The following is a 12859-nucleotide window of genomic DNA, read 5'->3' on the forward strand; positions in this document are numbered from 1 at the left end:
AAGAACCAGGAAAAATGGGTGTGAGTTATGAAGAGGGCAATTTCTGCTTCACGGAAGGGAAAACTCCCAAACAAAGGGGTGGAATGAACTACCCCCAACAGAAGGTAGATTGATTATTACTGTAGGATGCTATAAGACTGGAGATGACCTCTAAGGTCTCTGGTCTAACATTCTGTAACTGAGACATTTACACATATAAGTACTATATATGTAAATATGGTATACTATGTATTTACATATATGTATATTTGTGTATATACAAACACACAAAGTATGTGTGTGCACGTATGCCTATATTCTTGTCTTTAGAATTGAACTCATCATGAAAAGCTTGACAAACAAGTATCTTTGGCCCCATCTCAAAAATGGGGAAAATCGAGGCACAGAGAGGTTTAAGTGACTTTGCTCATTGTCACACATAGTTTCAATTCTAGACCCATGTGGATCAATCACCTTGGGTCTCACAGATAAATTTTAGAATGAGAAAAAAAACTGACTTTCCTTCCTTCCCTCCTTTCCTTTCTTTCTTTTTCTTTCTTCCTTCCTTCCTTCCTTCTTTTTAATCTTTCTTCTTTGCTCTTTCTTCCTCTTCTTACTTCCCTCCCTCCTTTCTTCCTTCTTTCCTTCTTCCCTCTTTCCTTTTTCTTTTACATTCTACCCCTTCCTGATCGTTTACTTCTACTCTTCATACCTCATGAACCTAAATAGGAGTATAAACTCCTCAGATTATCTGAATGAAGACAACCTAGGGAGAGAGGTGTCCCATTGGCATATGGCAGAGATAGGGAAAAAGGATGTGAAAAGTCATGGTGAAAAGTCAAGAACTGGAACTATGTCCAGTTCAGTAAACCTTGGTCCTAGTGGCAAAAGTCCTAGGGATGAAAAGTTCCCAGGTGTCTTAAAAAGAAGAGTGACAGCGAAACAGCATTTCCTTCCTCACTTGATCCACAGGAGAGCAAAGAAAAGGGCTCTCCCTTACAGAGCAATTACTCCTTAACTAGACCTAGATTTGTAAGCTTCAATGAAAATTCTGGCTTTCTAACTACAAGGGGGATGGCTTTCAACCCTCAAGAAATTATGGGATCTTTTTTCCTGATGTTGATGTGGAGAATGAAAGGGCTCAGAAACAACTGAGTCATTAGGATCTCTGGGAAGACTTAGGTGTTTCTAACAACTGAAAGGACCTCTTGGAATGACAGATGTTTGGCAGGAAATATTAAACTGTCCATATTTCGTGAATGTGCCAGGGAAACCCAATAAAATCCGTCAATAATTACATAAAATGCCCTGATCTTTATCCAATGCCAAATCCCAGTTATGGGGGGGGAAGTTGCAAAGGTATGCAGAGTCCCACTTATCCTATCACTAATTCCTTCCACCTGGAATTATGTGTTCAAAAGATCCCATAAAATTAGGGTTAAAAAAAGGGGTAGGTTCTGTTCCTCTGTTTCTCTTAATCAACTGAAAACGCCTAGCCTCTAAAATGTGAAATAAGAAAAACCACAAGGAAGCGAGGAAGAAACCCATTAAGACACTTTAGTCTTAATACTGAGATGACAGGAACAGTCTTTGGCTTCTTGGGCCTGTTTTGCTGAAGAAAATCCATTCTGTTTGGAGGAGGAAGGGTGGCCTTTTGGTGCACCCTTTCCCCCGGACCCCGGCTTTGGCATGGCTAAGAGTTCTGTCTCTCATTAGTGCAGGGGCTGCCTTGGCACTGCTCTCTGACACATCATCCCATTGCCCACAAGTGCCAGCTGTCATCCAGACTGATGTGCAGATGTCCAGCTAGACAGGAACTGACCCTCTCTGGGAGGAGAACCAGTGATAACAGTTGGTCTGACCTGGATGAGATGGTCCATGGAATTGGGATCATTCAACATATAGCAGTTAGTTCAACTTGTGAGAAAAGCTACGGCACTGATGGCCGGTAGAGAGCCTGGCTGCATGCACGTGCCCACGTGAAGTCCTTTCACATCTAAAATGGGCCCTAATGATCTAATGGAACGCTTTCAAAGCAACCTGGCTTTGGCTCTCTTAGAGGAAATGCTAACAGAACTGACAAAAGAAACCATTCTGATGTGAAGATGTCCATCCTTGTCAGGATAAACAATCCTGGCAAGTCTTCCCACTAACAAGGAGTCTGACTTTGGGATGGGCAGTTTGGGGAGAGCTTCTGGCCTGGCCAAAAACCCACCAGATTTTCTCTATGTCCCACCCAGCCACTGGATACCTTTACACTGATGGAATCGTCCCCTGGTATAACTGGTCGGCCAGCCAATGAAAGCTGAGCCTTTCTGACTCCTGGTTCAGTGCTCTCTCCAGTACACAAAGGTGTTGCTACTCTCTCTGAACAAAAGGGACCCTAGGGAGGGCAAACTATCATTACAGTGGGTGGTGGGTAACTGAGAACACAGGAGGAGGGGAAGGGCAGTGAGGGGAGGGGGAGGAAAGGAACGTGGGGATACTGGCTAACAGAGAATGGGTTAGGGGCAAGAGCAAAATCTACAGGGCCACTAGCTTATAAACAGGTGACTCTGAATGGTGCCCTGTCCTGGAGTGCTCTTGGTCTCACACCCCTCCACTGGCTAAAAGGTGCCGAGGGTCCAGAAGGCCTCTGGTACCCTCAGACACCATATTCCAGAAGATACATGCATCATTCTTCTACGTAGTGAATCTGTCCTTGGGAAATAAAGAAATCTCATTGTGTAAAGGGCTCCAGGAGAAAGCTGGAGCCACCCAGGAGCAGGTCCAGCCATGCCTCCCACAGACCATGGGTTCTCCAGGGCTGGGGGATGCCCTAGATGTGTGTGAGGTTGCTGCTGCTGAAGACCTGGAGGGATATGGTGCCAGGAAGGTCGTTGGTATTCCCGTTGCCCCTGTCTTGTAGGTGCAGGGCGTGGGATGTCTGAAGGTCATCTGGATCCCCCTTCAGGGCCACCTGCCCCAGGAACTGATCCAAAAAGAATTTGTGGTTCCAAATCTAGGAAAAAAGGACACACATAGTAGATGTCATAGGATGGAGGTAACAAATTTGTTCTGTGTGGCTCTAGAGCAGTCATATGGGCACAGGAAGACTTAGGAAGACCTGAATTCAAATCTAGTCTCAAACACTTACAAGCCGTGAGACCCTAGACAAATCATGTAACCTCTGACTGCCTTGGTTTTGTCATCTGTAAAATAGGGATGATCAAAGTATCTTTTCCCAGTTCAAATGAGAAAACATAGTAAAGCACTTTGCAAACCTGGAAGTTCTTTATAAATACCAACTATTATGATTATCATTACTAAGGCCAGTTCAATTAAAGCAAATAATATGAATATTATTAAGTACCTATTCTATTTTAAGATATCAGAGACACAGAGATAATACTTCCTCAAGGACCTTATATTCTACCAGGCAATATGACATGCGTGTGTGTGTGTGTGTGTGTGTGTGTGTGTGTGTATTGAAAATACAAAGTAATACCAAATAATTTCAAGACTAATAACTTGGAGAATCAGGAAAAGAACTGTGAAGAAGGTGGCATCTGTGAGGTCAGCTTCGGGGAAACTGAGATCTTCAAAGATTTTTGCTTAGTGTAAGGAATTTTAAATATACAAAGTTAAAAGAAAAGACTAGAGCAGAAATTTATGTTTCAGATAAAGCAGAAAGAACTGGGAAAGCAATAGATCTCAAACAAAGGTATGGCAAAAAAAACAGAAGATGAAGTTGCTTTTTGTTAAAAGGTACCATAAATAATCAATATCAATACTAAATATATATGCACAAATGACATAGCATCTAAATTCTTAAAAAGGAAAATGAGTAACAGGAGGAAATCGTAAAAATATAAATGTGGGAAACCTCAAATGACTCTTCTCAAACCTCAATAAACCTAAACAAAAAATATAATAGAAAGTGAGGACCTGAAGAAAATTTTTTAAAATTTAGAAATGATAAGACCTATGAAGAATACTAAATGGGAATAGAAAGGAGTACACTTATTTCTAAGGCATGTCATCATTAAAACTGACCACATTTTAGGACATAAAAATCTCACAAACAAATATTAAGTGCATCTTTTATCAAAAACAATAAAATAAAAATATATTCAAAAAAGCAAAGATTAAAAATAACTGGAAACTAAATAATTCAATATAAGGAAAAACTTTCAACCAATTAAATCTATGCAAAAATGGAAGGGACTGCCTAGAAATGTTACAGAGTAGATTCTTATTTATGGAAGAGCTGAACTAGTTGACTCTGATACCCCTCCCAATCTAAGATTCTATGGTTCCTAACAGAAAATTGGAGGAGAGAGGAGGGAGATTTGAGCCTAGGCTATATATCTCAAAAGTTCTGAATCTAAAGCAAGGGTTAATTAGAAGCTTCATGGGCCTTCAAGGGGGTCTATGGATAGATTTTAGGAAGTCTATGACTTAAATAGGAAAACAAATTATATCTTTATTTTCACTAATCTCTAATTGAAATTCAGCATTTCCTTACATTATGAATTAAAGAAAATATATTACTCTAAGAAGTGGTCCATTGGTTTTACCAAACTGCCACAATGGTCAGACTGCCTGAATGTCATATAAAACCATTAAGAATTCCTAGTCTAGAACAGCAGTTAAATTTTTTTGAAGATCAAGATAAATGTCAAAGCTCTAATACTATTCTCTATGAGCTGGGGTTTTATATCAATTAACTGAAAGGGGCCTTCTAATTTATTTAGGTCAAGTCCTTCATGTGGGACTCTCTCCACTCCACCTCTAACACGGGAGTAACTGAAGAATTTTGCGTTTAATTGTGGTATCACATTTTAGGAAATGAATTAATAAACTGGAAAGTATGCCAAGGAAGGAAATGAGGTCAGTGAAAAAAGATTGAAGAACAGTTAAAGGCATTGGGAAGATTTAGTCTGGAGAAGAGAAGACTAAGGGGCACCAGTATAGATAGGTCCAAATATTTCAAGGACTGCCCTGTGTAAATTGGGTTAGATTTTTTTTTCTATTTGGCCCTAGAGAATGAATTAGGAGGAATGAGTGAAAGGTGCAAAAAGGCCAGTTTAGGCTTGATGTCAAGAAAAATTCCCCTAATAATTAGAGCCATCCAAAGTGGAAAGAGCTACTTTGGGAAGTGGTGGGTTTTCTCTTTTAGTGGAAGTCTATGTTTTAGAGAGGAATTGTGTTTAAATAGGGGTTGGAACTAAAGGACCACTGCAGTCTCTTCCAACTCTGACCTTCTGTGATCAAATGGGAAACTAAGGTGTGGTGAAATAAAGAGGTGCCTGCAATATCATGGTATGCTTTATACAAATAAAGGAATGCTCAGGTTTGGAGCTAGAGGATGTTAAGTTCAAGCTTTCAGGCTTATTAACTTTTTAAAAACACTGGTCAAAGCTATATCATTCAAAACTGTTCTCTCATTTGTAAAATGGGCTAATTCTATTCGCAGCAGCTACTCATGGTTTTCATATGAGGAATGCAGTACAAGACTTTTGGACATCCTGTATATGAAAGGTGAGTTTTCATTGTTTTGCTAAGATATGATGAGACTAGGACAGGACTAGGATAGAATTTTATTCTATTCTCTGTGTTCGTTTTAACTTATCAGGCTTCTTCTCTTGGAAGGTAATGTCTAGGGATTAGGTAGTTCTAGCCTGTGACTCAAAGGTCCAGACAGACTCACCTGGACTATGATGGGCTGCTCCGGCTTCTTACGATAGAAAATGCCTTTCACATCATACTCTGGGATGCCAGTATGCTTGTGAACATCCGATCGGACTGTCTCCCCTTCACATTTGATGATCACATAGGAGTTAGTTCCTGTAGGAAGAGAAATGGAACATGGAGAGAATTTGGAAGGGAAAGAGGTAGGGAAGAAAGGTTATTGTATGTTTAATGAACAAGGCCACCCTGAGAAAATAATTTAGGATTATTGAAGAGACACACCTAGTCTCAGAATCACCCCCCTCTCTCCCTGAGGTCTAGAACTGTTATTTCCAATGCTTCCTAAAAATAAGGTAGTTCCATTAGCAGTTCATGGATATCCAAAGTCCACAATGTCCCAAACTGATTTGATTCTATTGATGGAACCTTTATTCTCCCAGTCATTTAGGTCTGGAAACTCATAGTGGAGTTTATTCAGGTCCTTACTCAAGCATCATAGTATTGTGGCTAGAACACCGGATTTAGAATCAGATCTAATTCCAAGATATGACTTTTTGCCTAGTAAGATGCTTCCTAGATAGGCAGAACACTTAACCTCTCTAGACCCAATTTCTCATCTGTAAAACTGGGGGTTGGATTTGATGGCCCTCAAGGTCCCTTTCTAGCTCTAAAGCCATGATCCTAAGAACTCTGACTCTGAACTCTGACTAAGAACTATGACTCTGTGATCATTTACAAAACCTTGTCAATCCCACCTTCACATGTCTCATATCCATCCCTTTCTCTTCACTCACATAACCACCTCTGTAAAGTACCTCTTGCCTTAACTAGTGCAATCTCTACTTTTTTGTAAAATTTTTAATACAAGATAGCTAAGTCTTATATAAACAGTGAGCTGAACATATTAGGAACAAAATATGGCAGATTCCAGACATAATATCATACCTTTTTTTTTTTTTTTTTTTTGTATTCACACACTTTCCACTCAATGCAATGATTACTGATTCACCAAAAACAGTTTGTTAGGTAGAAAATAGTGAAAAACAGACTTGAAAAATGCTTTACTTCTCTTAAAAGAGGTGAAAATAAGTAAATAATTCTTACAGTTCTTTTCATTTATAAGCTCTTCAAAAGCAGTTTCCTCAAAGCACATACTATCTTTTTAAAAAAAATCTCAGGGGCACCTAGGTGGCACAGTGGATAGAGCACCAGCCCTGAAATCAGGAGGGCATGAGTTCAAATCTGGTCTCAGATACTTAACACTTCCTAATATATCCCAATTGCCTTAGGAAGAAAAAAAATCTCAGCAGTACATATGTACACTTAAAGTAAAGCATGAAGGTCCATTGTCTCCAGAAAACTTTGCATAAAAATTCAACTCTCTGTAAAACTGTTCCCCTTGTGTTATTCCAGGACTCTAAACCACAAATAAGCATTCAGGGCAACTCTATTGCTTCTCATTTCTGTAGGAAATACAGAGTAGGCTCTGACCACAAATGTTTCCTAATGATTACTGTGATAGCTTCTCTTTGCTTTTGCTATAAATTTAAATTTATGAATATCCTTTGACCTAACAATACCACTACTAAGCATGAATCCCAAAAGAGCTTTAAAAAAAAAAAGGGAAAAAGACTTATATGTACAAAAAATATGTATAGCAGCTCTATTTTCAGAGTAAAAAATTGGAAATTCAGGAGATGTTCAGGAAATAGCAATTGAAGAATGGCTGACTAAATCATAGTATGTGATTATGATGGAATATTACTGTTCTATAGGAAATGATGAGTAGGATGCTCTCAGAAAAAAACTCATAAACTCAAGCAAAGTGAAATGTACTGTATAGAAAGAAATAAATGTTCTGGGATGATCAGCTGTAAAATCAATTTGCTATTCTTATAAGCAGAATGATCCATGATTATTTTGAAGGACTTATGCTGAAAAATCCTAATCATACTCAGAGAAGGAACTGATTGTGTCTGGATATAGACTGAAGTATACTCTCTCTTTCTCTGTGTGTATGTCTCTGTGTCTCTTAATCTCTATTTTTCTTGAGGGTTTTTTTCTTTCTTAGGGTGGGAGATCAATGTTTTCTTTCACAATATGACTTTTATGGAAATGTTTTACATAATTTTACATGTGTTTTTTAAAGATGTAGAAAAGGGAGAAATCTGCAATTCAAAAATTTTAAAAACAAATGTAAGAGAATAATTTAAAATATAATAGAAAAAATATTAAATATATTCAAAAGTTGGAAAAAATAAAATACTCTTTTTTCAACTTGTTTCAGTAAAAACAGAATACGGTAAAATGTGAGAATCCAGTGGAGAAAAAAAAAAAACTAAACCAACATTTAATTTCTATGCTATGCTATATACTTAAATAAAAAGTAAAAAAAAAAAATTCAGATTTTATCAATTCATCCTTTTAAAAGTTACTTTTTATTTCTAAAAACAGTTCAATGCATATCAAAAGTAGTTCCTGGGTAACTTCAGTAAACAGTGTCTTTTAAAAATATATTTATTTTTTGGAATTTAGCTTCTTTAATTTACCTCCCAGTTTTCTTTTTTTTTAATTTTTTATTATAGCTTTTTATTTACAAGATACACACATGGGCAATTTTTCAGCATTGACCCTTGCAAAACCTTCTGTTCCAACTTTTCCCCTCCTTACCCTTCCCCTCTCCCCCAGATGGCAGGTAGACCAATACATGTTAAATATGTTAAAGTACATGTTAAACACAATATATGTATACATATCCATACAGTTATTTTGCTGCACAAGAAAAATCAGACTTAGAAATAAGATAAAAATAACCTGAGAAGGAAGTCAAAAATGCAAGCGGACTAAAACAGAAGGAGTTGATTCATTCTCATTCATACTCATTTCCCAGAGTTTTTTCGCTGGGTGTAGCTGGTTCTCTTCATTATTGAACAATTGGAACTGATTTGGTTCACCTCATTGTTGAAGAGAGCCTCGTACATCAGAGTTGATCATCATATAGTATTGTTGTTGAAGTGTATAATGATATCCTGGTTCTACTCATTTCATTCAGCATCAGTTCATGTAAGTCTCTCTATTACCTCCCAGTTTTGAAGTTTAATCACATCTCCTTTACCTTCAGTATGTGCAAGTGCAATGATGTCAGCTTCCAAGTCCAGTGGCTGCAGATGTCCCCAAAGCATTATCTGGATGCTACATGAACTGCTCAGGGGGTATTCTTACCACTACAGCAGAGAGCATCCCACAGACCAAAGCCAACACCTAGGACTCCTTAGTCTTCTTCAGCAGATGCAGTCTGCCATGTGTGGAATTGATTGGAGATTGTCTGCAGCATTTCTTCTATGTAACTTATCAAATTTGTGCTTAAATACTGTCTCTAAATTTTTTCTTGGAATGGGTAAGTCTTAGTAGTTTGGAACTGCTCTAAATCACTCTTCATCCTCACTATTTTTTTCTTCCAGGAATGGATGTCAACTGGAAAACAGGACCAGAAATGCCTCAGCAGCTCCCCCATAGCTAGTGTTTAATTTCTGACTGAGTATCATGTGGCACTATTGGTTTATGAGTTAGTCCTCCCTGATTAAATGCTCCTCCAGAGTAGAGGGTTGTAATGATACTTGCAGCACCACATGAAAGAGCTTGAGTTAGTTTGGGTGTATAAGTTCCACCTCTTGCTTAAAACTCTGAAAAGAATTGATAACATCTTCACTTGTTGCATATTCAAGAGACTGAACTGGAGTTGAACCAAGATTTATACCTATCTGATTTCTTCAAACTTAATGCAATTGTTTTTGTGCTACTATTTCCTCTGAAGTCTTCATATGCAACGGATTCCTGTCACTTCACCCTTTTGACTGGTGGCTGAAATTAGTCTGAATCCTGAGAATTCTCATCTGTGCTGTTGTCTTCACTGTTGTGATCATTTTGTGCTTTATTTCTTGAGACCCACTGCCAGGATCAGTACATGTCACAAGGGAAACTCCATAACCCTCATTATCCTCCAGTGCTTTCAATCTAGTAAAGGGTTTTTCACTTCAATGTTTTTAAACCCTTTTTTTTCCACTTGGGCATATTCTGCAAAGAGATCTTTTTTTATTTTAATTAAAGCTTTTTATTTTTGAAACATATGGATAGATAATTTTTCAACATTGACCCTTGCAGAGCCTTGTGTTGCAAATTTTCCTCTCCTTCTCCCCACCCCTTTCCCTAGATGGAAAGCAATCCAATATGTTATACATGTTAAAATATATGTTAAATTCAATATATGTAAACATATTTATATAATTATGTTGCTGTATAAGAAAAATCAAATCAAAAAGGAAAGAAAATGAGTAAGAAAACTAAATGCAAGTGAACAATAAAAAGGGTGAGAATGTGATCCACACTCAGTTCCCACAGTCCCCTCTCTGGATATAGCTGACTCTTCATTACAAGATCACTGAAACTGGCCTTAATCATCTCATTGTCAGAAAGAGTCACTGCTATCAGAATTGATCATCATACAGTATTATTGTTGAAGTGTACAGTGTTCTCCTGGTCCTGCTCATTTCACTCAGCACCAGTTCATGTAAGTCTCTCCAGGCCTTTCTGAAATCATCCTGCTGATTGTTTCTTACTGAACAATAATATTCCATAACATTCATATGCCACATTTTATTCAGCCATTCCCCAACTGATGGACATCCACTCAGTTTCCAGTTTCTGGCAAACTACAAAAAGGGCCACTACATTTTCACATATGTGGGCAAAGAGATCTTTTGACCTTGTGTTAAGCCGATCCCTCTGGGATTGAAAAAAGTTTCCAGAACCTTTTCTCTGTCACATGGAACTTTTTCTGCATAGTTCATTTTTACTGGTAGATGCTCCAAATATGGACTCCATGATATCAGAAGTTAAGCCACAGGTTGGGCCATTACAACCATCTGTTTGGCTGCAGAAATGCCCACATCCACCAAGTGACTGGATGCTGCAGGACAAGCCCCGGCATTCAGACTTAAAGGATTGGCCAGAATTCCTCAGCCCAATCATCTGTCTCACAACCAGGCCTTTATAAGCTGAAACAAAACAGGCTCTTCTTGCAGCTTTGCTCCCAGTTCTTTATTGGCTTTCCCCTTGAATTTGGGTAGACATTTCTGAAGATGGTTTTTCACTGCTTCTGGCTCCTTGACAGCTGCGCTTTTACTGGGAAAATAAGATGCTGCTTGTGTCTCCCACACGAAGGACCAGCTTAGGCTGGATTTTAGCTTTTCCTTCCAGAGTGATTTTCTGGCATTTAACTGCCACATACACACGGCTGATTGTAAACCCGTCTCTGCCATCGGATGCCCAAGCTATCCTTTCTGCCACGAGATACAGGGCCTCCATTCTGCTTCTTAGGTTGCACCTTCTTTACAATCAGTCAAACTTCTGAGTAAGTTACCCTGCTGGCCAGCTTTGCGTAAGGTGCCTGACCAGGGCTCGGAGGGGCAGCGGTGCGAGCTCCTAGCGCCATCATCTCCTTCCAGGGCCTGCTGGGAATATGGCCAGGGCATGTGACCAGAAGCAACAAGGCAAAAGTGGGAGGTCACATGACAGGACGGATTGCCATGATACCACCTTCACTTTCTCCTTTCTTGATACCTCTCTCCAGTTGCATAAAGCAGAGAGACTTGGTGCTGCCAGTGAGGCCCCAGGTGACCCCACCTCACAACGCCCCTCCCATTCCAGCTGGCCATGGTGGGGGAACATTAGTGCGGTCTCAGTCTGAGGGAGAGGGGCGGACGCTCAGGGCTCGGGAACCACTTTCCAGCAGGTCTCCCTGACCCAGCTTTTCTCCTTTTGTCATCTGGAAAATGAGGAGGGCTTCAAAGCCCCTTAAGGAGGATCCAACCACTTCTGCACACACATCCCCAGGCCAATCTTCCAATAAATAAACCAGCCCAAACACACTGCTCCCCACCCCATCATCTCCCTGTCCCTCTTTGGTTTTCTAGGCAGAGCAGGGTTTCCATGCCTAGACCCACAATAGTAACAGCTCAAATTTACATGGCACTTTATAATTATGACCTCATTTGATCCTCACAGCCTTGGGGATAGGCGCTATTATTATTATCACATCCATTTTACAGATAAGGAAACTGAGGCAGGCAGCCATTAAGTGATTTGCCCAGAGTCACACAGCCGGTATGTGTCTGAGGCTACATAACAGGAATGATTCTGAGACCTAACATTTATATAACGCTCACTGTGGGTCAGGCGCTGTGCTAAGCACTTTACAATTATTATCTAATGGGATCCTCACAACCACCCTGGAAGGTAAGTGCTGCTGAGCAAACTGAGGCAGGCAGACATTGTGACTTGCCCAGATGCATGGCAAGCGTGTGCCTAAAACTCTGTTTGAACTCATGTCTTCCTGACGTCAGGTTCAGCGCTTGCCCGCTGCCTCATGTAAATATCTTCTCTTCTTCTGTCAAGCTCCAGGAAGCATCCTCTGGTCTCCTCAGCTAAAAGGGATTCTTCCTAGTGACTGTTCTCTGTTGTGTTCCTCCTCCTAATTTGTATATAGTTATTTATGTATAAGCCGAATCTCCCTTCTGCATTATTTGGTACCCCTCCTCCAGAGCAGAGATCATGCACGTGCCAGTTCTTCCAAAGCTCCATGGCTTCCTGTATTCTGAGACTCTTCCCTGACTGAGATCACAAATCCCTCCCTACTGGACATAGAAGACTGTCTCCAAGTGCTGCTTTGACCTAAAATTTCATCTCCTGGTGTCCAGCCTGCCAGTGAGGAAATTCTCTAAACTCCTCTGGGACGGAAATACATTGTCTATCCTCAGCCCTATCTTAAATCATTCCAGGCTGGCTGGGCCAGCCAAGGAGGGCATCAATGATGTTTCACATTCTTCTAGTGATATCCTTCTCTCCTATGTCTCCTCTGGGGAACCTGGAGGATTGGTTTAGGGGTCTTATTCTTAGGTATATCATCCCTAGTGTCTACCTAGCATTTTTTGTTTTTAATTTTGAAACTCCTCATCTTGCCCTGACTTGGAGAGTTTACGCTGTGGTGGGGATGGGGAATTGCTCCTTTTTAGGCAGCCTAGGATCCCAAAGGCTAATGTCAGAATTTGATGCTATGGCAGCTCAGAAATCCTAAATTCAAGTGATCCAACAGCCTCAACCTCCAACACTCAGCCTGCCCATACTATTCTAACTTAGACCAAACTAGAGG

The 12859-nt window shown here is 39.9% G+C and overlaps 1 protein-coding gene across 1 annotated transcript in view; it reads right to left on the reverse strand.

The window, feature by feature from the left end:
* Nucleotides 1-1298: 1298 nt before the first annotated feature.
* CAPN5 (calpain 5) overlaps nucleotides 1299-12859 on the reverse strand; it is a 145319-nt gene continuing 133758 nt past the window's right edge. Inside the window, exons 12-13 of the mRNA XM_003764627.4 lie at nucleotides 5672-5808; nucleotides 1299-2980 (exon numbers count right to left, since the gene is read on the reverse strand). Coding sequence (XP_003764675.1) covers nucleotides 2798-2980; nucleotides 5672-5808 — 320 coding nt within the window. The 3' untranslated portion in view covers nucleotides 1299-2797. The remainder of the gene's footprint in view (nucleotides 2981-5671; nucleotides 5809-12859) is intronic.

The sequence above is a fragment of the Sarcophilus harrisii genome, chromosome 3 (genome assembly GCF_902635505.1).
Source record: "Sarcophilus harrisii chromosome 3, mSarHar1.11, whole genome shotgun sequence".
Taxonomy (NCBI): domain Eukaryota; kingdom Metazoa; phylum Chordata; class Mammalia; order Dasyuromorphia; family Dasyuridae; genus Sarcophilus; species Sarcophilus harrisii.